General features: G+C 49.9%; 1 protein-coding gene across 5 annotated transcripts in view; it reads left to right on the forward strand.

The window, feature by feature from the left end:
• Nucleotides 1-27,262, forward strand: part of NTRK3 (neurotrophic receptor tyrosine kinase 3) — a gene marked incomplete at both ends in the record, with an annotated part of 204,589 nt that overhangs the window by 26,688 nt on the left and 150,639 nt on the right. For all 5 annotated transcript variants that reach the window (XM_082290362.1, XM_082290361.1, XM_082290363.1 and 2 more), the window contains 3 exons: nt 6,259-6,333; nt 7,758-7,829; nt 26,591-26,659. In XM_082290362.1, coding sequence (XP_082146488.1) covers nt 6,259-6,333; nt 7,758-7,829; nt 26,591-26,659 — 216 coding nt within the window. The remainder of the gene's footprint in view (nt 1-6,258; nt 6,334-7,757; nt 7,830-26,590; nt 26,660-27,262) is intronic.

Raw genomic sequence — 27,262 nt, forward strand, 5'->3', positions numbered from 1 at the left:
GCAGCACCCACGTACCCCAAGACGACCTTGGCAGGAGGAGCAGAGCGGCGCAGAGGGAGCTGTGTCGCAGTGGTGTTTTATGATCGTTACCTTGACGAATCACAATTACACTGTGGGCTTATGCTCGTAATTGTTTCTACAAAGCTGGATTTGCTTTCTCTACCCTCCTTTTCCCTCAAATTATCCTTAATGATCCACTGCTGGGTGATTTTTCTATGCTTTTTGGGAAGGGGAAGGCTGTGCTTTAAACGGGCAAAATGTTGTCCTTGTAAGTCTTTATTCAGCTGCACTTGCCTTTAAGTTTCTGTTACCAATTCACTTTTATAAATTTCATATTGAGGGAATCAAGTCCTTTGTGCCTTTAGTCATTAAATTACATGATGAGTGCCTTATAATACTGTGAAAGGTACTTGATTCCTTTATGGCTTCCTCAGCCTCATGTAGGGTGTGAAGGATGGATAGAAGGAGCTGGCAGTAGCCACAAGGGCTGTGCTTATCCCTGGGTTTGTATGGGTCCTGCACCAACTTTCCGGGCTTCCCATCAACATCTGCAGCACCTCTGCTTGGAGGAGGCAGGACTTACTGGCCAAGGGTTCAGAGATGTCTTTCCTTTATTCCCGCTGCAATCAAATTCACATTTGCATGGTCTGGAGCTGGCGTGCCAGGAGGTTTGTTTATAATGCTAAACATATCAGGTAATTGAAAGCTAATGTGTCTGTCTGGATTGTGAGGTTTAATATGCCTGGGTGACGAATCAATTTTCCTGTTGCACTACAAGAGAGAGGAGGTAAATGCTCTGCTTGCCTTCCCTGTGTGTGTGTGTGTGTATATATATATGTATATATATATAACACAACTCTGGGTATGTTGGGGTGCTGCCTAATTGCTGGCACGCAGCTCACTCACTGCCCAGCATCCAGACACGAGTGGTGGCACTTGCACAGCAGGGACGTGTCATCTGCTTGGGCACTGATTGGAGCTGATGGCATCCTTGGGAAAAGTCTCTTCCCTCCGGTTTGGGATGGACACAGATTTGGGGAGCACGTGTACACACGCTGTGTAATGCTTGGTGCTTGTTGGGTGCCTTTTTTAGCTATTGACCACAATTCTTGAAAAGCTGAGAGAGATTAGATAAATGTTATCCTTGTTGTGTGAGGAGGGTGAAGGAAGGCCAGACACATTAAGCTGCCTCAAGTTAATCGCTTGGTAAATTGTCATGAGGCTGTTTCTTCACCTCTGCCTTGTGCATGTGGGATGAAATGAGCCTGGCTGTGTTTGAATCCCAGTGGATATTCCAGTCTCCCTTGCTGCATTGGCCCTGGGCTGCAAGGGGAGCATGTGAAGCTGTGCAGTCTCAAGATGATGACACCAGCCTATCATCTTTTTGTCAGACACAGTCATTCCTTCTGGGAATGAAAAGAATCACTGTTCCCACAGGTTTGTTGGCTACCAGCCCCCTTCCAGCAAGCAGGGCAAGGTCCTGGCAGTTCTCAAGACTTGCTGATACCTAAGTCCTGTGAGCTGGTGACCTTATGGTCAGCAAGGTTGCTGACCTCTGTGTGATGCAGGGGCAGAGATAGCTGGCTGCCTTGCTGGCTCCACACGGGACCTGTGAGCGGGATGTGATTCTTGTGAGCTGCTGGGCTGACAAACAGGGGTTCACGGGTTTGCTCTTTACTGGGATGCAGCACAGAGCTGGGGATCGACCACTGGTCTGACTGCAGTGGCCTACAAGGCTTTCAACAAGTTGTAAAGGCAGGTCTGTGGGTACATGGAGACCAAGATGTGATGCTGGGTTGGGCTCCTACGGTTGGCTTTTGTCAGGCTGAGCCTATGCTGTCCTTTGGAAAGGCAGCTGATTTCCCCAGCAAAGGGATGACTTTGTGATGAGAGGTTAATATGATGCTGCATTACATCACAAGTGGCTTGTTTTTCTGGAGAAGACACTGTATGGCCCAGGTGTGCTAGGTGAAGTGGTGGTGGGAGGTGTTGAATGATGAGAACTGCTGAGGCTCCTCGGAGGTGATGTTGGCTCATGCTTTTGTTGAGGATGCTGGCACAAGGGGCAGGTGTGCTCACGGGCTTTGCTGCTGGAGCTCAAAGTGAGTTGAGGGTGGCCAACAGGAAGAGCTGCAGAACAAACCCAAGAGATGCTCTGCAATGCCAAGTGGGGTGAATATAAATGTGGGTGTAACAAGGCTTTTGCTGCTGGCTAGGAAATTGTGTCTGTTGGATAGAAATGCTTGGTGCAATGCTTAATAATGGGGTAAGCACAAGTCTCCAGGCTGATGGGGCTGTGATAAAGGCCAGTGTGATCTCAGGCTGCAGCTCATGGTTTTGTCAGTGGAGCTGGGGAGCTGCTCATGCTGTTACACAAGTGAGATCTCCTGGAGTCTGCTCTGTTTCTGGTCAGTCTTACTCAAGGAAGAAGGACTTAAATAGGCTGATAAAGAAATAGAGAGCCATTTTCTATGAGACTATCACAGTGGTTCTTGCACTGATCACCAAGTGTGAACATTAGTTGTGCTGGGTCTGAAATCAGAAGTGAAATAACCTTTCTGCCAGGACTCTGCCTTAGCAATATATCTGCATCACTTCTGGGATGTGAGTTAGTGTCTCTTCAGGGCACTTGAGACAATTTGCCTTGCACTTCATGGGTACAGATGCGCTGCATTAGAAGAGCTGGCATCATGTGGCTTGTAAATGATAGCTGGGTGGGCCTGGCTCCTGCTTGTGAAGGAGGGAGGAAGAAGTGCCAGGAAAGAAAAAGAGCTGCTTAAGCAAAGACGATTTTGACACAAGAGAAAATGGATGTAAAATGCAAGTGCGTATGTTTGGGTAAGGGATGAGAGGTGCAGTGTTTCAGTCTGAGTTGGGAGGGCCCCAAGGTGGAATTGGCTTGGTCTGCAGAAGACATGGTATAATTCAGCTCTGCAGTGCAAGCAGGGACACTTGGACCAGCAGGACCCTTCTAACATACAAGAAGTATGAGAAGGAAGTGAGTATTCAAACAAACATGCCCTGCCCTCCATCCTCCACCCAAAAAATCAGTGAGCAACATTATCTGTGTAGGTGGTGCACCTTGTATGGTCTGGATTAGAAGTTGGACATGAGTCTAGGTGGATCTGCCCATGGTGAGCTCCTCAGGATTTGTGAAGCATGGCAACGCTCTTGAAACTTTTGGGTCTTGCAGAAAAGCAGTTTGCCTTAGTAATAACTGAGGAATGCCACAAGAATATGTACTTAGAGGTGTGCAGGGAGGAATAAACTGTAGTCCCCTGACTGTAATTCATACCTCAATGCCTGTCTGAGGAGACCAGGGCAGGGCCGGGAGCTGTCACAGCTGTATTTGGTGTGAACCAGGCACCTGTGTTCCTGCCAGGTTAATGAACCGAGGCAGAGGAGGAGGGAAGGTCTCAGTCTTCGACAGCAAGTGGGAGGATATAAGATTTCTAGGGCAAGCAAAACCCTGGAAGGAAAAGAGGGGGGAGCTAGTTGAGATACTGAAGGACATGAGAGGGACTTAAGTTTCAGGGGTGGAGTTTCTCTGCTTGGTTGGTTTGCTTTCCTGTGCAACCACTGCCAATTTTGCAATCACAGCTTGACTCCTCGAGCTTTCAGAATAAGATGTGTTTCTGTTTTGTTTTTTTAAGTGGGTTCAGGCGAACCCAGCCGGTGCAAAGTTACACTATTCTTTCTAAAGCAATAGGGAACAAAAGAAAATATTTTTCCTGGTGTATCTTTGAGGTGCCTGTAAACCAAGACTGATTTGTCACTTCTAGGAGCAAGGGTGCAACTCATGCTATGTTGAAAAATCAGAGAGTTAAGGGGAAAAGCCATTTCTGCAAATCCCTGAGAAGGGAGGTATTTGTGTAGCTTAAAGGACTCAAAGACCTTGCTGACCTGTGCAGCTAATTGCTATTTCTCTGCATTGCACTCTACATAAAGCAGCTGCTAGGTTGGGGGTTTATCCTATACATGCACACACATGTATAGTTCCACTGCTGTTTTTCTTGTCTCTCTCTTTATGGGTGTGGTATGACTATGTTAAGAAATGTACCAAAGCATATCTGGCTCAGGAAGTTCTTGGGCTTTGTTTGGGAGGCTGGAATACAGGCTGTGGAGTTGTATTTACAGTCTAGTGTTATGTCACTGTGGGAGGGGGGCTTGTTCATGGGGAGGCCCCAAGACCCCCCTACACCGGTGCTGAGTCATAGGAATTTCATGCCTGGGCACATCACTGGGAATAAATTCAGGTCTTTTTCTGTCTCTTCTAGAATGCTGCCCACATGGCTTTGAGTGTCAGGTCAAAAATAACCTTGACTTTTTTTAGCAAACTCAATCAATAAAACAAGAGCCAATCTGGCCGCTGCCTCCTTCCCAGCTGTGGTTGCTCCATAACTCCTGGCTCGGGACTGTTCTGTCCCTCCCTGAAGGTCATTGCTCAGATGCTGGAGCTTCAGCATGCCCTGGTGGCAAACCCACATCATCCCATTCCTCCTTCCCATGTTCTTTCTTTCTCTTGGAGGACCTTCACTTTGCTACGTAGGAATTGCAGATGGGAAATGTTTTTGACCTGTGTTTCTGGCCTTGCTTGGTCCTGCAATTTTGTTGCCCAGGGCCTGAGCAACAGTCCTGCCTTGACTCCAAAGGGTTTCACTGAGCTCTTGGATCTCCTGAGTGGCTCCTCCCAGCCTGTGTTTTGTTCTGGAAATGTTCACAGGAGCTGTAGACATTGGCAGGGAGCACCAGTGGCTGCAAAGATGTCCTGTTTCTCATTGTGTCTGGGACACAGGCGATCTGAGCTGATGAGCAGGGCATTGGGGATGAACTGTGACTTACCCTGTCATGCAGCAGCACTTGGGAGCTTGTGCTGGGTCCTTAGAATAACCCCTCTGGGCATGCAGACAAATTCTGGGACATGTGGAAAGCAGAGGTGACTCTTGCGGGTCTCTGCTTTACTTGGATCTGCATGGTGAGAGCTAAGAAATAGGAGGGGATTCAATCCAGGCTTTGTGTTTTACTTTTTCTGAGTTGGATGTATTTTTGGGGTGTGGCTCAAGCAGGTCCATGTGCTTCTGTCACGCTAATTCATCTGTTCTTGTGCAAGCACAAGGCAAAGCAAATGCTGGAGGGAGAACTTGTGGCTGCTCTGGAAGTGGTCTAAGATCCCTCTTCTGCTTGCTCGCCCTCTGGACCACCATGTGGGGTCCTGCAACCTTCTTGCCTAGAATCACAGGATAGTTCTCAGTGTTTTCTCATCATTCCAACCCTTCATTGCTTGGAGATGTTTCCCTTCTCCAGGGTCAAGTCCAAAGCCAACTATTGCATCAAGGCAGATGTGAGCTTGCGTGCATGTGTTCAGAGACTTCAAAGTTGGGCTTCTTTCACATATTGTCCGAGGGGACCTGCCAGATGTTTTACCCCCTCTAAGCTGACTTTTAAAGAAGACTGCTTCCACACGCTTCTCAGCAAAGACCCTCTTGAAAAAGTTTGTGCTTTCTGGTGGGAGGTTGTCCAAGTTTAATCTCAGAGAAAGCCAGAACTGGCCAAAGATTGCCTGGAAGATGAACTCCTTTCACACCACGCAGCATTGCAGCCTCTTAGCAGAGTCCTGTGGCCACCACCAGGTAGCCACACTGCTGCCAGCATCACTGCTGTGCTGCCGATAACAGGGGACCCTGTTCTCTGGGGCTGTGGATCTGTCACCTTCCCCCGCCTCTAATATTTACTGAAAACGATCCTGTGGTGACAGATCTATTTCTGGTTTTGCTCTCTATAACATACCTGCCAGACTGCCCCAGGCGACTGAGGAATTTGTAATAAAGGCAACGTTTCCAAACTAAGCTTGGCGCTCTCCTGCCAGCAGCGCTTCCAGCCAGCGAAGACTAGGGCCCTGTTTATACACCCCAGTTAGAGGCTGCATAAGTATGACTTTTTTCATTTAGGCCCTAAGTTTTTGTTGAGAGGTTTTATTTGCTTTCCCTCTTTTTGCATGACCCATTTCAACCGTGTCTTCGTTCACTGATGTGTGCAGTCAGGGGCAATGACTTGGGCCAGGATATTCAATGGTTTGGTTGCACGTTCTGCACTTGAAACTGTGGGTAAACCCATGTTATTTGACTTTTCCAAAATGCTGGGAAAACAGAATGGGGCTGGGTGGTAGGGTGTGACATCCTCCCTCTGTGTGCTGTCCCTGGCATGGGCTCAGCAGCCATCTGGTTGTGCCACAGCTGAGCCTTTCCTTCTTCTCCACAGACACATAGAGAACTGGAAGAACTTGCAGACGCTGAACGCTGTTGACATGGAGCTGTACACGGGACTCCAGAGGCTGTGAGTATGTCCTGTGCATTGGGGAGGGGAATGGGCCTGGGCATCCCTTTCCTTCCAGCAGAGCCATGGCTTCCTTCCCTCTGCAGCCTCCATGATGCCAGTTTAAGCTGCTGGATTTACCGTGTTTTGTTATGAGACTCCACAAAATGGAGATGAAATGCTTTTTGGTCTTGGCTGGGTCTGTGAGAAGGATTGCTAGCTCCGGACAGCTCTGTCAGCACACATCAGCCCTGAACTCTCTTCTCCCCTGCTGTTCTGGTTCTGGGCTTAAGTGTTGCTCTGACTCATTCCAGCCGCACAACGTAAAATTCCAGCTGTCTCCACCAATCCTTCATTGCTGGGCTGTTGGTCCCCATTTAGTGCAGTTACCATCACGGTGGTGCAGTGCAATAAGGGAATTGCGTCTCCCTGCACAGCTCTCCGAGCATGGGGAGAGGTCAGTTTTGTGCCTCCTGGAGGAGGAACTGAGGTCCATGAGATTGAAGTGACTTTCCATATGCTTGGGAAGCCTGGCCAAGCAAGGATGCCACCCAATCTCTTAATTCCCCCTCCTACATCCTCTGGATCTGTGAGTGCCCTGGATGCTGCGTGTGTGAGATGCAGAGTGTTGCTCAGGGCTAATCAGAGACTCTAATAATGTGTTTCACTGGGAGCTCTACATTAAGTACAGCTCCCATGTGGGCTGGAGGAAGTGTATGGGGCTGAGCACTCAGTAACCAGATTCCAGCAAGCTGTACCTCTAACACACAAACCCCCTTCTAAGCAGGCTGGCTGCTGTTCTCTCCTCACCTCACAAAGCAGCAGGGACAGCAGACATTCACAGAATTGCAGAACATACTGAGCTGGAAGGGACCTACAAAGATGATCGAGTTCAACTCCTGGCCCTGCACAGGACCACCCCCAATAGTCACACCACGTGCTTGAGAATATTGATAAATCCTGATCATAGTACTGATAGAGCTTTTCCAAAGCAGGCTGTGAAAAGGATCCTTCTCCCTTCAAGAACCATAATTCCCTATGGAAAGTACCCTTCCTTATTAGAGCTGCAAGCAGCAGGGCTTCCCCTTGCGGATGAAGATGGGAGATGACTTTGCTGGGGGTTAGGTTTGCTGTGCAATGCTACTTGTGGAGATGGAGGGAGAGGAGAGGAGCAGGAGATAGCCTGTGCCACCCCAGCAAGCCTTGGTGGATGTGGGAGCAGAGCCTTGCCCAGCAGCCGCTCTGCGCGGAGCCTGTGCTGTGTTACCACATCAGATGAAGATGAAAAGCCCGATTCCCTCTTTGCTTGTAGCTCGTGGAGGCTGCCCGGGGACAGATTTGCCTCCTGGGAATCGCGGGCTCCCAGCACACCTCGTGTGCTGAGCAGGGCTTTGGAGCAGTTGTCTGCCTTGACTGCATTGCTGCCCTTCTGCGTCTCTCTGCAGGACAATCAAGAACTCAGGACTACGAAACATCCAGCCACGAGCCTTTGCCAAGAACCCTCACCTGCACTACATGTAAGTGCCAGCGGCTGCTGTCCCCCGTTCCCTCTGCTCCCTATGGAAATGTGATTCCTTAGGCGGATCCCAAAAGTGCCTGCGGGGGGACAGCAAGGAGAGGGAAGGGGAATGCTGATGGGGAAAGGGAGGCAGAGGTGGGAAAGGGCAGGAGACGGAAAAGCAAACGCACGGGGAAGCGGAATGGGCTGCAGTGCAGGACGGGGAGAGCTCCTGCTGGGAAGCTGAGGGGTTTGGGTTCCTAAGAACTGCCCTGGCTTTGATGGCCGCTCTAACGAGCGCTGCATCATTAGCAGCCTGGTGGCTGCCGCACATTTCCCGTTCTGCGGAGCTTGGGGCGGCCGCCCGCCCGCCCCAGCACACAGCCAGAGCCTGCCCCGCTCATTAGTTTTTAACCAAAGGCTGCTTTTCTGACACAAATCCTGGGGCGTGGTGCTGCCAGCTCTGCTCCTAATTGACTTCTTAAACTGGTGTCTGCAGCGGGCCTAGGGTAGGGATGTTTTGTGCCTGAGAGGTTGGAGCCCTGTTATCCTGGGACATTGCACAAGTGTCCAGCTGCTGGGGCGTTGTTAGTTGGGGAGTGGTGTCACGGGGAATTTCCACATCCTTGGGGCCAAGGGCACTGGTTTCTTTTCTAGATGTGTATTTACTTTTGCCAAGGTGATAAAACAAAGCCTGAATTTCAGGGCACTGAGCAAGGTGCTCCGTGGGCTTGTAATGTTTTGTCCAAGAGACTGTGTCCAAGATCAAACTCCTCTCTACTCCCCTGTAGGTATAAAAGGTGAAAATGGGTTGGTGAGAGGCTCCGGCCTCAGGCACGAGCTGATGGGCCGAATGGGAGACTGTTTATCCCTGCTTTTTGGAAATCGGTGCTAGTGGATTCTTCCGTGGAAAAGTGCATCCATTTGAGTGTGTGGGTGCGTTGGGCCATCGATACAGACTTGCTCCTGGGGCAAGGAGAGGGATGCGACCTGCAGAGCAGGATAGATTTGTCTTTTGATGTCTGCTCAGAGATGATGTGAACTGAAAAACCCCAAAAGCTTCCTTTTTGGAAAACCATTTACAGTTGCTAAGTGACAGTAAAGTACTTGCTAAATAGAAGATCTGCAGTACCAAGGGGCATGAATAGTTGAGGGCATTGTGAACATGCACTGAGCCTTTTTGAGCTTAAAGAATTGCATATTTTCATAATAAACCTTCGTTAATGCTGACCACTGGGATATTCCTGATTTCTGTTCTTTGTTATTTTGATTTGTAGCATTTGTTTTGTGTTTTGTGTAGTTGTTTATTCCTGGGAAGCGGAATCGTTCTCTCTGTACCGTTCTCGATTGATTTTTTTTTTTTTTTTTTTTGGAGGGTTGTTTGTCAATTGTGCAGTTGCTGTTTATGTATCTAGCAGATAAAATGAATAACATTTGATTCCTGATGAAATTAGTTTAGATGTAGGAGTTCAGAAGGCCATGTCAGCTTGCTTTGAGGCTGAATGTGCCATTAATGTGTACACAGGCAATTGTTGCTGCTTTTCCCCAAAGTGTTTGTTTTTGTCTTTTGGAATTAATTTTGTGAGTGGAAAAAACCCCACATCCATCTCCTGTCAAGAGTTAGGATTGGTACGTGGTGATGAAATATGTGTTTGTTTACTGCTTGGGCCATATAAGATTGATCACGTTCTTCACATCTTTCTTTCCTTGCCTTTTGGAGCTCGAGGCGAGTAAGTATATTATTTGGTTGGTGTTTGCCAGTGAGTTTTGATGCTGTTCCTGGGACTTGGCAGTGTGGATGCTTGCAAGGTGGATGTTCCCCCGTGGGGGATGCTGGACAGCCGAGGATGGAGACCTGGTGCTTGCAGGGCTGGTGACTCCCTGCTGCTTCCCAAAGGCTCTCAGATCATGGTGCCACTGCTCCCTGGCAGCCAGAGTGGCTCCTGAGGCCCTACACAGCCTGGCAGGAGCCTGGTGCCACCCGGGATCCCCTCCGTGGCCTCAGCACTCTGCCAGTACATCAAAGCACCTCCTTGGCTGCTCTGCAGCCGCTGCCTCCCTGGGAGCTCAGCTTGAAGGCCTGACATTTCCTGCAGCCTCTGCACGTAGGAGCCAGGGATAAAAGGATTAACGGAAATGTCACTCTGCTGTAAGTCTTGGGCTGCTGTAGCCAGGTACAGTAGCGGGTGGGAGTGAAGGATACTGTCCCAATCCCCTCGTGGTGCAGCTGCATGCAGGGCTGGGACCATGGGATGGAGCTTAAGGCTTGTTGAGTTACTGCTATGCATTTTTGCTGCTGCTCTGGTTTCCCTTCTCCTTTGATGGCTGTTTGGATGGTTGCTGGTGAAGCTGAGTCAATAAGATGAAAAATGTGCCTAATACACTGCCAGGGAGGGTTGGCACAGTGTGGTGGGGACCCTGGGCTGGACCTTTGTAGGGTGTTACAAGCTGGGTCTGAGCATTTTTTTTTTTTTTTTCACTTGAAGCTCGTGTGCAAGTCCTGAGGTCTCAAAAACTTATTTCCACCTTGAACACACCTCCCTTCCCATCCTGGGTTAAATTGACACTTCCTGCTGAACTGAGAATTTTCCCAGTGCCTTTCATCAAGGTTTCCTCCTTTCAAATGGGCCAGATAGCTCTGCCTTCTCCAAGTAACATCTATTTCTGGCCCTTCCTCTGTGCACGCATCTGTCTTCAGACCCCAGCTGTGCAATCACAAGCAGATCACTTATCCCAGCTCTAATTGCAAGAGCTCAGGTTTGTGAGGGTTTGGGAGAAGCTTGGCTTGCTTTTTTCCCCCCTTCCCCATCACACAGTCAGGGAGGAAAGGTGGGAAACCCATGAAGGGGATTTTCAGCATTCAGCTGCTCAAGTGGTAGACCTCAGAGGGCTCCAAAGTGCTGCCTGGCAGGGTCGTGCCTGCCCTTATGAGGTTTGAAATTAGCTGTATTAAGTGCAAGGGGCTTGAGGCCAACCTAATCAGTGGAGGAGTGGTGGGTGACTGTGAGCCAGAGGCGTGAATCTAGAAATAGCTTTGGTTTCCTCTTCCTTCTCCTTGAATGAGGACAACTAGGGCCCTGTGGCTTGTCTGATCATTGGTGATGTGAAGTCTATCACTGCTACAGAGACAATCCAAAATGTAACAGTGGATTTTGCAACATGGATCCACCTCTTCTGCTGGTGGCTGGGGTGAGACAGTTGAGTCCTTCTAAAACGAACACTGGCTGGGTGCTAACTAGGAGTGGATGCGTGTCTGATCTAAACTGGACATCTTCCAGTGTCATTTTGTGCCCTTACTTGAGATCATCTCACTGGGAGAAGTTGCATTGGTGGGTTCCTGGGCCAATTTCTGTGCATCTTTGGCAGCCCTTTGGCTATTACAGGGATGGCTCTGGACAATCTCATGCACTGGATGTGAGGACCAACAGGTCCAGGCTGTGGCAGATGGAGCCCTTGTAGCCAAGGCTTCTGGATGTTGGTGTTAACAGGTGATGCAGCTGAAAGAGGAAATGTTTGTGTTGCCAGAACCTCAGTCTGTGGCTTGAGGCTGTATGAGAAAACCCTAGGGTGGTATGGTTCCTAAATTTGAGACGTATAAACCATCTGAATACATGTTTACTATGTTGCTGTGTTTAGCACAGCTTACTGGGGAAAGAGCCTGGCATGCTCTCTCTCTCTCTCTGTCCTCCTAATGACACTGGGAGTCTTTGGCCAGTTTATCTGAACTTGATAGAGGGTTACAAGTCGGGAGGTTATCAACTTCCTATGCATATCATGGAATCAGGCAGAGTAAAGAGAAGTTGTTGTAGTGCCTTGTGGGGAAGAATTCGGCATTAACATGTTCCTCATTAGTCACTGGGAAGTCCACAGGGGAATTCAGCTTCACAGTGCCCCAGGAACTGGTGCACAGAGGGAGGACAGGTCCTTCCCTGGCTGTGGGACAGTAGAACTGTGCCTGCAGCCAGACAAGTTGCTATTTGCAGTGCCTGAGTCACCCTTTATTGGGAGCAGGTACTTAAGAGGCTGTGATTCCCTCTAAATGTTTTCCTGGCCCGCTGTGTACCCAACCAGCCAGTCAGGAGGCACTGCCTTGTATTTACAGAGGGTAATTGTACACACCTTATTTATTGTGTAGTAAAGAAAACAAATTAAGGCTGTGTAATTACAGAGACAGGCATGCTTTTAAATAAGGCTTAAGTAGTCAGATTTCTATTTAGAAAATTAGTAATTGCCATTTCTGTCTGCATCAGAGGCTCTTCTTAAACTGTCTTCTGGAGGTTTATACATGCTCTAAATTAGTTTGTGGGCCAGCCCAGACACAGCTTCTATCAAAGAGCACACTCTCAGTGCTGCCTGCCAGAGCGAGGACAGGGTTGAAGATCAAACTTTCCCTTCCAGCCTTCACCCAAAGGTCTTAAAGATGGAGACCCTGGGCTGGTTTGTGCTGAGTGTAATTGTTCTTTGAGTATGGTGTGGTCAGGCACTTTTATCTGTGTGATCACGTTCTTCTTCCCTACAATGAGGATTGAGGAATAACTGAAACGTGCTGGCAGGAATGCTGCAGGGGCCCGCTTTGCCTGTTAAAAGACTGAGCTGGATGAGCTGTGGACTTGTTTTCCTGGGCAAATCTGAGCTGTGATTAATCTGGAGCTTCCTAGAATGTCCTCTGTAGGTTGTGATGTTTTCTGGTGGGGTCGGCTTCAGTGTCCTGGTTTGGTTCCAGGCACTGGTGTGGTGTCAAATGAACTGGTGACTTGGTATTGAATGTAGTTTGTAGCTTTGACATGAGGATTCCCAGAGATATGTTATGGGTTTAGGCTTTGATAGGAAAGATACAGGGCTGAGAGCTCCAACTAAATAAAGAAATAAACAGTATCAGATTCTGAATTATTCCAAGTGGAACACTGTTTCCTCTCGGTCATGCCTTGAGGGTCACTTTCCCCTGCTCTGTGGTTAATAATCTATTGTCTTTCTCTGAAAGAGCTGTTCTTAGGTATGAATCAGGATTTAACTCTCTCTCTTTTGCTCAGTTCCATAACCAGCTCCAGGCCCTGTGCCTGCCTGCAACCCTCCCCTTGATTCTGGATCTCCTGCTACCCTTCTTCCTCCTTCTCCATGGTTTCTTCCTGCTTTGTCCTTTCACCACTGCACTGCTGCGATACCCATCCTGACAGACTCCTAACCCAAACCTGTTGTTTGTTAATTGCTCTTGATTTCTCATCCGTGCTCCTGAGTCAATGCAGCTTCACGAGGCCGTGTACATCAGCCGGGCTCAGCGCATGGCAGCGTGTGAGCTCATAGTTCCCTGGGAAGGTGGAGTAAAATGCGTTTGCCTAAACCACCTCTTTGATAGTTTAATGTGTTTTGTTTTGCTTTTCCTAAATAGGACCCAAATTTCTCCATGAATATAGGCAAAATAAGAAAAGCATGAGAAAGCTTTAAACAGCCTTTAAGTTCTATTAGGTGAATATCCCTTTACTATCCCTAAGCAGGCAGCAACTTGGGTACTCTTTGGTTCCCATTTGTACTCCAAGGATGCTCCTGCTCCAGCCCCTTCCAAGATCAAATCGCTATGATTTACTCAGGGAGCCATTTCCCCCCATATGTCTCTAGTCCTAGAAAATTCTGGCCATGCCTGTAGCACAGCCACTAGAATAAACAGCTGTAACATCTCTGCTTCCATAAACTTTCCTGTTCTGCTCCCCATCTGCTTTGTCCCCTGGATGCCAGTGTAGTGCAGGTCCTTGCTGATATGCTAATCGGCAGCAGGGCTTTGATGGCATGTTTATTCCCGGTTTACTGCCGCAGGTGACTGATAAGCAGTTAACTGCAGCTACTCCTTTTGCTGCAGCGGCAGAGGTGGGTCCTGCGTTTTACCAGCCATTGTGCACAAGGCCAGAGGAGAGACCAGTTCCCTGCAGGACTGTGGCTTTCCTTCAGGCTGGATTGAAATAATTTGGCCTGCATTCATAGGGCTGGGTAACTAACTGCTGGCTGCAGGCTGCCTTGCTTGGCTGTGGGGAGGGTTTATTGTTCTGTGATAGAAGGGGGAGTGGTGAGTTTGTGACTGATGTACTCTAGTGGGACCTGAGAGAGAGTTTCCAACTCAAGCGCTTCATGCTTTGTGCCAAGATTTGTCCTGCTTCCGTTCCCCGTCTTAAAATCTGGAATAACATTTGTTTTCTCTGCTTTTTTCTGATATATTTGAGGCATAACACATTGTATGATTTCTAATGAAACCTGGCCTTGAGTTGTGGGATGCTGTTGCAATGTGAGATGAGTTACACTCTGTCACAAATAAGTTTTGCCTACTTGGATTCTTATGTAATGTCAAGTAGCACTCTGGTACCTGGGCTCTTGGGATTTTACTGTGGTTTTGTCTCTCCTTCTTTCCTTTGAAATGTTGAGATGATCTTTCCAGTTACATTGTGAGAGTTATTTCCCTTTCTGAAATTTGATCATCTTTTGACTGACATGTGAAATGGGCAACTGTGGTTTTTGTAAAGCTCCCATTTTTTTCCCATCCACTCTTTAAAAAAAGTCTTCAGACTGTTTAAATTGAAGCTCTTCCTACAATGATGCATGGTTTGTTGGTCTTTGTATTTTTTTGTTTCGTTGGATTTGATTTTTTCTTATTTTATTTTTAAATTTTTTTAAGGTTGGTGTTTTGGTTTTTTTTTTGTTTTTTTTTTTTTTTTTTTTTTTACAAGATTGGAGTAAAATGTGAACTTCAGACAAGTTGGTGGGCTTGGGGGTGTCTGACCTAGTCTTTTCTGTGCAACAATGGTCTGGTGGATGTCTTGTGGTGAGCTTCCCCTCAAAGAGAGGCACAACATTCCTCTTGGATGTGATGCTGAAAATGAGATGTAGTTGTACCTTGGTTAAACTTCACAGCATCTCTGAGACCACCAGTAGCACAGAATGAGCTGATTTCTGGAGATTTGGGTGTGTCAAGGAATGGATCTTGTTTCTAGGCTTCTGAGATCACTGCAGCATGGAAGTGCTCCAGAAACAGCTTCTGACTGTCCCTCTTGCTTCCTTCCCAAACCCTGTGGTGCAAAGCATTTCTTACCTGTCCGTGCCAGTGTGAGAGGGGCTGCAGAGGGAAGAGGAACCCTCCTTGGCAGGGGGGTACCTGAGGACATGGAAACCTGCTTGAAAAATGCTGGGGGAATGAACAGTCATGACAGGATGAGTGGAAGTTAAGTGACCACAGAATTTATCTCTCCTGGGATTTTTCTTTCCACGGTCCTAGTTTACTAAGTGTGATTGCAGGGCTGGTTTTTCCCTTTTTGATGTATTGGCAACAAGCACCAGGGCAGAAATATAGAAACATTGAGAACATATGCTATTTGAGCAATAAGATATGACGCGGCATGAATGATGGGACATTAATTCATGATGGTGTGTGACAAGGCAGGAATTTAAATGTCGTAAGTTAGGCAGTCGTGAGTTTTATTGGAATTATAAAATTTTATTAGAATGCTGGTCAAAGGGTGGAGTTTCCCACCAACCCCTCCCCTTACTTGTATCTGGGAAGGGATAAGCTGTTAATTATGTTGGATGCAAGAGTCTGCGGCGTGTTTATAGGGTTGCCAGTGACAGCCAGGGGTGTGTCTCCCCGGGCAGCTGGGGGTGACCATGACTTTAGCCTTGCTAGTGCTTGAGGATTGACCATGTTTCATGCCTGCTGTCCTCCGGCATGCCTGAAAGTCACGCTTGGGCACTCCCGGGACCGCTTCCCGGGGAGCTCCGGCGGGGTGGGGCCGTGCCCGGTGCCCTGCGCCCCGCGGGGCCGCGCTTCAGCACCACGGACAGGGCCGGCGGCTGCTCCCCGGACGCAGCTCCCCGGAGCTCCCCGGGCCCCGGACGCAGCTCCCCGGAGCTCCCCGGGCCCCGGACGCAGCTCCCCGGAGCTCCCCGGGCCCCGGACGCAGCTCCCCGGAGCTCCCCGGGCCCCGGACGCAGCTCCCCGGAGCTCCCCGGGCCCCGGACGCAGCTCCCCGGAGCTCCCCGGGCCCCGGACGCAGCTCCCCGGAGCTCCCCGGGCCCCGGACGCAGCTCCCCGGAGCTCCCCGGGCCCCGGACGCAGCTCCCCGGAGCTCCCCGGGCCCCGGACGCAGCTCCCCGGAGCTCCCCGGGCCCCGGACGCAGCTCCCCGGAGCTCCCCGGGCCCCGGACGCAGCTCCCCGGAGCTCCCCGGGCCCCGGACGCAGCTCCCCGGAGCTCCCCGGGCCCCGGACGCAGCTCCCCGGAGCTCCCCGGGCCCCGGACGCAGCTCCCCGGAGCTCCCCGGGCCCCGGACGCAGCTCCCCGGAGCTCCCCGGGCCCCGGACGCAGCTCCCCGGAGCTCCCCGGGCCCCGGACGCAGCTCCCCGGAGCTCCCCGGGCCCCGGACGCAGCTCCCCGGAGCTCCCCGGGCCCCGGACGCAGCTCCCCGGAGCTCCCCGGGCCCCGGACGCAGCTCCCCGCCTGCGCTGAAGCCTCCCGGCTTTCCTGCCCTCCCAGCCCAGCCTGCAGTTTGCCCCCTGCCTCTTCTGCCTTCTCTTGGAATAAGCTCCTTCACCTTCCAGCCCCAGCCTGGCTCTCAGGGAGCAGTGCCTGAGCACTCCCGGCTGCGGCTGCAAGCTGGCTCAAGCCGTGGGGTGTGAGCCTGCCTCTGGGGTGCCCAGGCTGGTTTCACTGCCAGCAGTGCCTTTATTCTTCCATCTGTGGTGCAGCCAGCCTGCCTGTGTGACAGCCGCGATACCTGCAATATCCCTGGGAGTGTTCAAGGCCAGGCTGGATGGGGCTCTGAGCAACCCGACCTAGTGAAAAGTGTCCTGCCCATGGCAGGGGGCTTGGAAAAATATGATCTCTATAATATGATCTCTCTTCCAACCTAAACCGCTCTAAGATTCTATGGATACTAACTTTCTGAACTGCAGTGATTCCTGGCACTGACTGTGCTCTGCAGCGTGAATGGATTTGTTTTGCAAACCAGTACCCGGCTGCTGTCTGGGGCTTTCTCACATGAGTAGTTCTCTAGGACATCTGCCATCCAACCTCGCTGCAACCACAATCCGTGGGCTTTGGCTAAATGTTTGCTGTATCCAGTTGTGCGTGTTGATAATTGTGGGTAATTTGCTGTCTCAGAATAATGAAGGAATGCCTGCTGCACTCTGAAGCACTCAGTGCTTTGTGGTGATTAGTCTTTCCATTTGAAAATATTCCTCACAGTGACCAGCAAAACATACTTTTTTAAAAAGTACATAATGTATTGAGAAGAATGGGTAAAACGTAACTTTTTTGTGCAGACATTCCTGTCTGTTTTGACAGGGTTCACTGTCAAAGGCAAAGTGTCTTTCTGCTTTTGGGGTGGTTATAAGCGTGGAGTGTAGCAAGCAGGCTTCACTGGGCTCTGGCTGGATTAAGACACCACCAGTTCCCTGTCCCCCTCAGCCAAGGTGCCTTGGGCTGTCAGGGGGCACATCATGCCATGGCTCAGGTGTGGCTGCAGGCAGGCCTCTTCTCGGAGCGTGACTCCTCCCTGTGTGCTCAGGTGCTGCAGACAGGTTTTTGGGCAGAGGCGCTCCTATGCCCATGCTCAGGTGTGCCCCAGGCACCTGCTGTCTGCCTGCTCCCCGTGCCCACCCCCCAGACACCAGGGGGAGGCAGCAGCCTGGCACGAGGTAGCTCCTGCTTGGTACTGTCTGTGTGTTTTTCTTGTCATTTGATGAGGCGTAGCTGGAGCAAGTCAGCCTCACCTCCTGCTGTGGCCAGGAGGCTCTGCACAGCATGGCAGGTGGCAGCTGCCATCTCTGCTGGCTGATGGCGTGGTCCTTTTGGTTCCCCACGTGGGCACCTCCCCGTGCCGGCCCACTGCCCCTGCCTGTCCCCAGCTCTGCTCCCCCGTGGTGCCCAGCTGCTGCTGCCAGGCTCCCAGTGCTGGGGGTGCAGGTAGCTCTGTTCCCTGCCGAGGTGGGGCGAGTGCTGCAGGCTAATGGCAGGCTTTCTTTTCATTAGCTGCTGTAAACACAGGGTTTTGGCAGCAGCCTGCTTTTCTGAGCCCAGGAAGACCATTTTTCCTTTTATCTATAATTTAGTGAAGTGTCAAGCCACAGAAGTTTTAATGATAATAAAGCAGCAGAGGAAATTTATTTATTCACTGCAAAGGTGGGTTTCATTCCAGGGTTGGTTTTTCACACTTCCCTCAAGAAATGTTGGCTGCTCGTGTAACCTCACTCCCAATGGGTTCAGGCTACCTTCCCTGAGAAGCTCGGCACTACACTTCATGCTTGGCTGAATGGCTTTCCAGCCCCTCTCGCATGCATGACATTGGGGCCAAGCAAACTGGGAAAGGAGAAGCAAGGGAAACATAGTTAGGTGAGAGCATTCATGTGCTTGGTGAGGTGTAATGGAGGGGAGGCATTCATGCATTTCCCATCTTCCTCCTGTTGCTGTGCATCTCTTACATCTGCTTCCCAGACCAGCCTCTGTGATGGATTTGACTGCTGAGGAAAAGCAGGGAAGGGCTTTTTTGGGATTACACATAGCGCTTGCCTTCTGTCAGCCTATGAAGATGCCAGTGCTGAGTGGAGATAAAAAGTGGATTGGTGTCATGTGCAGGGACGAGGGCTTCTTCCTGAGGTTCAGGAAGGCAGAGTGGAACTCTGGGATGAGGATGTGGGAAGGACAGGGACCAGGCTGGAGAGAGGAGGTTCCAACGAGGGATTGGAGCAAGGCGTCTTTAGGGAAGAAATGGAGAGTGGAGGGGGGATGGGGTGTAGAAGAGGTGACAGGGAAAATGGATCTAGAGAGGAGAGGGAGGATGGACTGGGGTAGGGAGAAGCACATGTATGTGGGAGATCTGCAGGTGGAAGCAAGTGTAAGGGAGAAAGGGGTTTGCTAGGAAATACTTGGGAACCACGCCTCTGAATTAACCAGAACCTTCCTCACCCCCTTCGATGTGGCAATATTAGAATCTTTGGAGGCAATATTAGAATCTTCCTAATTATTTTTCTTGGATGAGTTTTGCTATCCTGATGATATTAATTATTCTTAAAGGTCAAAAGCACTCACTTGAATCCCCTTCTGTTCTATCATGTAATCAGTTAATTAATTGGAAACCATTTAGCAGAGTCTGCGAGAGCTCAGCCTGCCGTATGCCCTGTTGTTTTGCTATTGCTGGAGATATATATATATATATATGCTTTCATATTTATACCCCTTCCTTTCTTCAGAGGCTCTGCAGAGCTCTTGGTACCCTCCCAGTCCATCCCAGCCTCTGGCACCCCTCCCTGAGTCAGGAAAGCTGGGGCTCAGGCCCAGCTGTTAGTTTTTGGATTTTTTTTTTTTTTTTTTACTAACCCCATTCGGGGTTATTCAAGGCTCATTGATTTCTGGGCATCCAAGTAGGTGGGGATATATGAAGTTATTTTTTTTTTTAATATAAATTTGGTGTAGGAGCCCTCTAACAGCTGAGCTCACAGTGCCTGTTCAGGAGGAAGAGGCAAGACCAGAACATTTCCCAGCACGTCTGCGCTTGATGTGTTGACATAGAGGCTCTCACATGGACCTTGTCCAGCTCTCCCCCTGTCTGCCTGGGCATTTGGAGTGACCTCCCAGCTGGGGTGGTACCTCCTGATGAGCACCTGTCTCTATTGCTTCACTGTATTCAAGGGGGAGGTGGTGGGAAACGTGGGATCCTGGGAGCCTGGTGTTCATAGAGTCATTAAGGTTGGAAAAAACCTCTAATACCATCAAAGTCTAATTATAGTGCACTCAGAGGAGCTGGGAAATGCCCCATGGGCATGGCTCTCCTTCCCATGCCATCTCCTCAAGCTGTGCCTTGCCACAGCTCTGAGCTCTTCTCTCACACAGGGAGATCAGGTTGGCTCTGGGTTCACTGGAAACCTGTGAGCAGGAGGCATTCCCCAGTCATTCTCTGTTCCCAGCTTGAAGAACAATGCAGTTTGAAGCAAACAGGGTTGGATAAACCCAGCCCCTCACTGGAGCTGGCAGCTGGCAACCCTTGTCCTCAGCCAGCACACATCTCCAGTATTATTTCTGCATGCCAAAGCAGGAGCAGAGCCCAGTATAGAGTAGTATTTCAGTTTAATGGATCTAGAGTTACTGCAGTTTAGGACAGAAGAGATGGGTTGGGGCCAGTGCAGCCCTGAGGACCTCTTGGCTGCAGGAGGGCAGCCATGGGGAAAGGCTCTTGCCCGTTGCAAGGTGATTTTTCTTTTCCTTGAGCAGAAGACTGACCTATTGTGTGGATGCTGCTGGACTCTGCCCTGCAGGGAAGCTGGCAGGAAAAGGGAAAGCAACTGCAGGGCTGACCCAGCTTTTAACCTTTGCTCAAGTCCTCTGAGAGCCCAGATGTCTTTGGAGAAGAGCGATGGAGACTGCACACAACAAGGGTGAGATGAATGTAGTGCAGAGGGCCAGATCCCTGCATCTGATCTGCCTCGAAGCACAGGGGACAGTGTGACCCACATCTGGTGACGCCTTCCCATCTGTACCATGAGCTGAACCGCAACAATAAACTCTGAGGGGTGATTTGTCTCTGAACAAAGCGTTGTGCAGCTGGGAGATGCCTCAGAGATGACTTGGAGGGTGTGGAAGTGTCATGGGGTAGGAGATGGCCTTTAAGATAAAGGCTGGGCTGGGTTGAAGGCAGCAGCAGGACGTGGCTGCTGCACTGCAGAGGCAGTGGGAGGAGAGGCGTGGGTCAGATGTGCTGCTGGCACTGGCTCTGGGAGCCCTGTGACAGAGGTGTGGTGCCTTATTGCCTTCCCACTTGCTCTGCAGCTTTTGCTTTTTAATGCTGTTGTTTAAAGAACAGTGCAGAAGACCAGCCCCTTCCACCTCCCTCAGCCCTGTTTCAGAGTGAATTTGAAAATCAGGGTCCTGCAACTGAGAAATGCGGAGGGATTGGTGGTTCCTTCCTCCAGTATCACACCTCCAGGACCAGTGGTGTGCATGTGGAGTGGCAGGGTCTCTTCTAGTGTGTCACCCGTGATGGTTCCTCTCTCCTCTCTGATGTAGGATGCTCTGAGTTTGGGAAATTATTGCAGATTTTGAGCCCTAAAACAAGAAATAATTTGTGGGGAATTAGATGATTATATCAGGGCACATGCTGTGTGACTTGTCCCTTACAAGGTACAGGACAGAACCTGTGGATGGGAGAAAGGATTTAGTTTTGTTGCCCAAATGCACAAAGGAAGGTTGAACCTTGGAGATTTTCTGGTTCTGCTGTGTTTGGGGTCAGAAAAGCCCTGGGGGTTGCAGGGATGTTGTTTAAGGAGCAGAATTGGGTTGTAGGTAATGCCAGACCATGGCTGAGGCCCTCTGTAAACTGTCTCACTCCTCCATGGCACCAATATATGTGTCCTGGTGATGAGCCTGAACAGGGAGCAGATCCAGAAGAACTCCTGGCAGCTCTGAAATCTCAGGCTGACCAGTTTAATGGCACATCCTGTTCTGCTCACTCTGCTTTCCGGGCATGCGAGGCTTGCACGCAATTGGCAGTGCCCAGTCCTTTTCCAGGCTGTCTCAAGCGTGTCCTGCTGGGACTTGGGGCTGAGCTATTGGAGATTCCAATTGAGTCTAATATTTGTAGAGCCTGATTTGTGGGGAGGCCTGTCCTGCCACAGCTTCTGGGACTTGTTGGGGTAATTTTAGCACACTCATTAAGGGAGGACAGTACATTTTTTTCCCTTAACGAGCAAAGCTGCTTACTAAACAGGAAGAGAAAGGAGGGGGACGGGCAGGCAGGAAGGGTGATGGGGAGTGTAACAGTGCTTTTAGAGGTCATTGGAGTTATCTGGCAGGGATAAGCAAGCCCCGGAGTGACTTTCCAGCATTTCTCTGGTTCAAACCCAAAAGCTTTAACAGCTTACTTGCTGCAGATACGAAGCCTGAACAGAGCTGCCCCTACAGCAGCATGTGAGGCTGTGACATTCCCCTTTCTTGCGGCCACCAGCATCCAGCAGTGAGCTGTGAGATGATGGGAAGCACCTGTTGTGCCCAAATATCAAGGGAGTCACATGTGGTGCCACCAGCATATCCAGCCCTGTGGACCACAGCTGAGGGATGTGCATCTCTCCTCGCACTTCTGTCAGGCACTTGCTCGTGCTCCCTCAGCCCCAGCTGCTCTGTGAAGTTAATCCCTCCCAGTCAGGATTTTCATAGTGGCACCATGTTATTAAAATGTGTGAAAAACTTCTCCCATGCAGAAATAAATGTGTCAGCTTGGAAACAAGGGCAAGTGGAGGATGGAGCTGCGTGGAGGAGGGACAGGTGCACAGGGTCCCTCCCCAGCAGCAGCGTTTCTGCCGTTGCGTTGAGCTGAACTGCATAAAATAACTTACAGTTTAATTACAGGGGCTCCTGCTTGTTGGTGTCATTAATGAGGCAACTGGCTTAATTTAGCTGAATAAAAATGGCTTTAATAGTGGAAACACTTTTGGCTGCTGGGTAATTAAGGGAAAACTAAAAATGCTGTCTCCTCTTGCACTAAAGTCCGCTTGTTCTGGTCTGCAGATATCCAGATTCCTCTTTGTCCCACCCTCACCCATCCCTTTTTTAACCCCAGGAGATTGTTCAGGAGGTGCACTCCATGGCCCCATCTGTCCCTCACGCTGCCACAAAATGGCAAAGGTCACCTCCCCTTCCCTGTTGGTCACCAGCGAGGTCTTGGCAGTGCCTGCGGGAGCTGTGGGGGAGTGTGCAGGACGTGGCGTGTCCCCTCCCGAAATGTAGGAAGAGGATGGAGGGAGAGAGCAAGGACTGGGATTTAGCTGTCACTCAGTGGTGACAGCCTGCCCTTGAGGTGTGCAGGGAGGTGCTGGTGGGGATAGGAGCAGGAGCCTTGGGAGCACGGCTGCTGCAGCAGGAGGATTGTGGAGTGGTGTTGAGCCTCAGCCGTGGGTGGGTTGGGTGGCTCTACCCTGGACCTGGTCCAGGTGAGCTCCATCCAACCCCCTCTCTCTACTCAACTCTTTTTGGAGGTAAAAAGCACCCTGGCAGCTACTTCTAGAGACTGTCTCCATGGAAAAGAGCATCCTGTGAGTGATGGAGAAAATGTCCCGTGGCAAAGAAACAGTTTGAATGCGTTCCAGGAACGCTGATGGCAGATCTGTCCTGGAAGAGAAAGGCTCCTGTTCATTGCTGAGAAACACACAGGGAAGGCATTTTGCCTCCCTCTGCCTGTGTTTCCTCGACGTGTGATGTGCTTTTTTGTTACAGGTGGAGCTGATGTATAGGCTGTTATAAAGGTTGTCTGGCACACTGCTGCAGGACTGCTTCCACTTTCCTATAATTCTGCCAAATTTTAATTGCTCAGGCTGAAGTTTTCTGTGCTGGGTGTCTGCTCCTGGCTGATCCTATTTTTTATTATTACTTTCTGGTCTCACATAAGAGCTTTCTCAAATGTGTGAGGTGGTAGAAGGGAGGTTGGGAAAGAAGCTGTTTTGCTCAAGCTAGAAAATACTGGTGATTCTCCTGCTACAGAACATTTGCACCCTCCTTTTGAGCAGGGAAAGAAATCTTGTCAAAGGGCAGATTTTTCTTGGAAGACTTGGTGTTGCTCAGGGACATCTTAGGTCAGCAGAATGGCTCTTGGTCCAGTTGGAGGGGAAAAGTTTTGAAAAGGATGTCTTGGGACACTGGTGTTGGTGTGGGAGGACATAAAAGTGGGGAAGATAATAGGAAATTTGGGCATGGACAAGGAAATTGAGGCTGAGAAATATTTGGGAGTGGTTGGAGAGCAATGAGTAATGTGGTTCAGCCAGCTGGGAGGGAGAAGGAAATGGGTCAGGAAGGAGAGAGCTGGCACTGCCCAGCCGCAGTATAGGAGGATGGGGGTTCACGTCCCTGCAGGTAACAGGGATTTGGAGGTGACAGCAGACTTTTGGCCTTGGAAATGCAGCAGGAAGGCAGAATGGGCCTGTGAGAGGCCTTGATTTGGAGCTGTGAGAGGACTAGTCCTGGATGCGAGTGCCTTGATTTTCCCCAACCCTCCCCATTTATGCTGTACAGAGCACTGGGAAACTTGGTGTGTGCAGCTGAGGTTTGTGAGTGGGGGGGAACTTTGCAAGCACCCAACAGGAGTTAAAGTGCTGGAGCTCAGAGCCTCGCCTGTGGAGCCATAATTTAATCTCTCCTCATGTGCATGTACTGTGATTCCATCTCTAATTACAGAATTACATGCTCACTTCCCCAGGAAACCTGCCCCATCCAGCATGTGGGATGGATCTGTTCTGGGGACAAATCACTGCTGTGCAGTGAGGTTTCTCTGGAGGAGCTCTATTTTCTGCAGCACAAGTCAGTAGCTGTACCCTTTTGCATGTGGAATCCCCGTCCTGGCATCTCTGACCTTTCCAGTTTTTGTGACCGAAATGGTGTATTTTTTGATGTGTGTTTGTTTGCAGCCCCTTTCGGTCTCTGTGCTGAGGTCTGAGCCTGAGGAAGGACCTTTGTGAGGTTTTGAAGTATCTAAGGTGTCTGTTTCCAGTGACAGACATGCTCCTCTGTGTGTGTGTCCAGGCTGGTCTGAAGCAGAGCCGTGGGTGTGTGTCCCCCTGACCAGCCCTGCAGAAGTTGATGGTCAGGTCAGATCAAACCTCTGCTCTGCCCTTTGAGAGCAGTGTCTCCTGCCAGATGTGTGCAAGGGAAGACCCATCTCCTCTCTGCCTAATGCTTGCTGTGGGTTGTTGTCTGGGGGAGGGAGGAGGTGGTAGGAGTTGGTTTCCAGGCACTGCAGGAGATGAGAAGCGGAGCACATCTGCCTGGCAAAGCTCCTTGCATTAGTGAGGATGTATCCTTTCTCCATCTCTCTGTGTCCTAAATTGTAATAACACGATCATGCTATTTTTGATTCACTTATTTGCGTGGAAAGCCTGTTGTTTTTTCTCTTCTCTTTCAGAATCCAATTTTCTCTTGACATTTCTGCCTAATGTAGCAAAACATGACCTTTGAGAAAGGACATTCCAGCGAGATTCACTCCCTCCTCTGCATTTCTGCCTCTCTCCCACATCTTGCTGTCTCTCATGCATCCCCTTTACTCTTCCTTCTTCTCCCTGGGCTGGGGGAGGGAGTTTACTGTCTCACTTTTCAGTAACAGAGAGTTGCTCCTTCCCCTCCCACTTTTCATCTGTCTTTGCAAAATTTCCAGATGCTCAGTGCCCTGGGGTGGATAAAGGAGGGAGCCTTGCAATGTTTTCCTTCCCCCCTTCTTAGCTTTACCTGCCAGTTTTACCACCTTTGTCAGAGACTGGAAGCAGTTTGTCTACAGACATGGGAATGGTGGGATCATAGTCATGTGAAATGAGGTACCTGTGGTTTGCTGTGGTTCCCACAGCAGGATAGTCTGATGTGAAGCAGAGCCAGAATTTAAAAAGGCAGCGCTGTGCCATCATTGTGTTTGGGCTTGTTCTTCTGCCAGGCTTGTGGACAGGCTTTGGGACAATGCTCTGCTGTGTGAGCAGCATCTCCACTCCTAATTGAAGAGTTCTGTGCAGGTGGGACAGGACCAGAATTGTTTTTCCCTTGCTGAAACCCAGTGTAAGGGAAGAAATGCATCTGTCATCCCAAATCCTCGTGCATCAGACCTGTGCCAGCAGGAGCCATTCAGGGTTAATTTTTGCACTTATTTGCAAATCAAACAGGGACTGGGGGCTGAGCCCTGCACAGCTGGGCTGCCTTGGGCCATACCTCCTCTCTGACCAGCCCAGAGCTGAATGAATTTCAGATGATTCATGCCTCTGGCCCTTCATCGCTCTTCCCTGTGGGCCAGGCTAAGGCAGTGGGGTATCCTCAGCCTCGAGCTGGGCTGCCCTGCCTGCCTGTGGCTCACAGCAGGGATGGATTCAGTGAGGGATGTGAGGCAGCACCTCCTGTGTGTTCTGGAGGTGTTCTGTGAGCATTTGGGGCTCTCCCAGAGCTTGTGATCACCCATTCCTCTGCTCACTCACCCCATGGGCTGGTCACTCGATTGGTGGCTCTCAGGCTGGCCAGGTGTCCCTGGGAAGGCTGGCTGGGACAGAATGTGTATCACTGCCATCTTTCTGTGCTGTTAGAAACCAGGAGCTTTTCTCCTTCTGCTCACCCTACTCCAGACACATTTCTTCCTCTTGTTTTTATTAATTCAGTTCCTTTTGCATTCTTTCATCCTCTCTGGCTTTCAGCTAAAGAGAAGATATCTGCTGGGTTGCAAAGCTTTCCCAGGTGGATGAGATTTATGTTTTTGCAAGTTTGGGCAGATGGAGAGAGGGATGGGGAGCTGTTGGCTGCTGTAGCAGTGGTACCCCTGGGTGCAAGCAGCACACAGCCATTCCGGGACACCTGGAACGCAGAGCTACTGCAGATCATATGAGAACACCTTGGGTAATCATCGTGCTGTCATTTGAACCTGGCTGTTACTATTTTTAACGTGAGGTTTGTGCTTAATTTTTTGTTCAAGTTCTGAAATTAGACTTGTTCTTTTTGCTTATGGTTGGTTGAGCTCCAGATTCACGGGCAAGAGTCAGACATTGGATTTTTTTTTTTTTCCTTAACATTGCAGCAGGATATAAATCATTTTTCCCCTTTAAAAGAAAAATAAAGATGAGAAAGGGTTCATTTGGGTTTGTCCTCATTAGAATCTCCCATTATGAAATCTGGACTTGAGTTCTAAACTGCTTGACAGCCTCCCCATCAAGGAGGATGATGAGCTCTGTGGAGGTGGTAGGGCCATGTGCAGGAAGAATTATTTACAGTGACTGCTTTCTTCTTTTTTCCCCCCTTAATTTTCAGAGACCTCTCCGGGAACCGGCTCACCACTCTGTCATGGCAACTCTTCCAGACACTGCGACTCTTTGAACTGTAAGTCCCACCCTGGGGGTATCTCCTGGGAAAAGACAGGAGGCTGAGAGGAGGAACGATTTCCAAATAGAGCTATTTTGAAGCCAGCAAATAATTACCTAAAACTCCAGTGGGCAGCAACATCCTTGGGAGGCTTTCCTGGGTATGGGAGTACCAGAGCAGAACTGCTTCTCTTTTAACTTCACAGCAGCTGCCTAATTAATGTCGGGATGATGAACAAGTCATGCTTGGAGTAGTAAATGGTTGACTAACTCTGCGAGCACATTAGAAATACTTACTAGGCCAGATTTTTGAGTGGATGTCTTCAAACACTTGCTCTCATCTGTTGCAGGGTAGGGATAACTGCTTTTCTTTAGTTGGTACACATGCTTTACAAGACACCCCTGCATTTAGGCTGATGATTCCCTTTCTCTGTAGCAACAGAGGCACCTTCCAGCTCTGATGTGGGAGATGATGAGGTAGTTATATCTCCTGGGGCACTGGTGGCCTTCAGCCTGCTGAATTATTGATAGAGCATTCAGCATCATGCTTGAAGAATAAGTGGACACGAAATCAATGGAGCATTGCCCTGATGACCTGTTTTGTTGAATTTTAGAAATAGTT

This window comes from Coloeus monedula, assembly GCF_965178545.1.
Source record: "Coloeus monedula genome assembly, chromosome: 14".
NCBI classification, from domain to species: domain Eukaryota; kingdom Metazoa; phylum Chordata; class Aves; order Passeriformes; family Corvidae; genus Coloeus; species Coloeus monedula.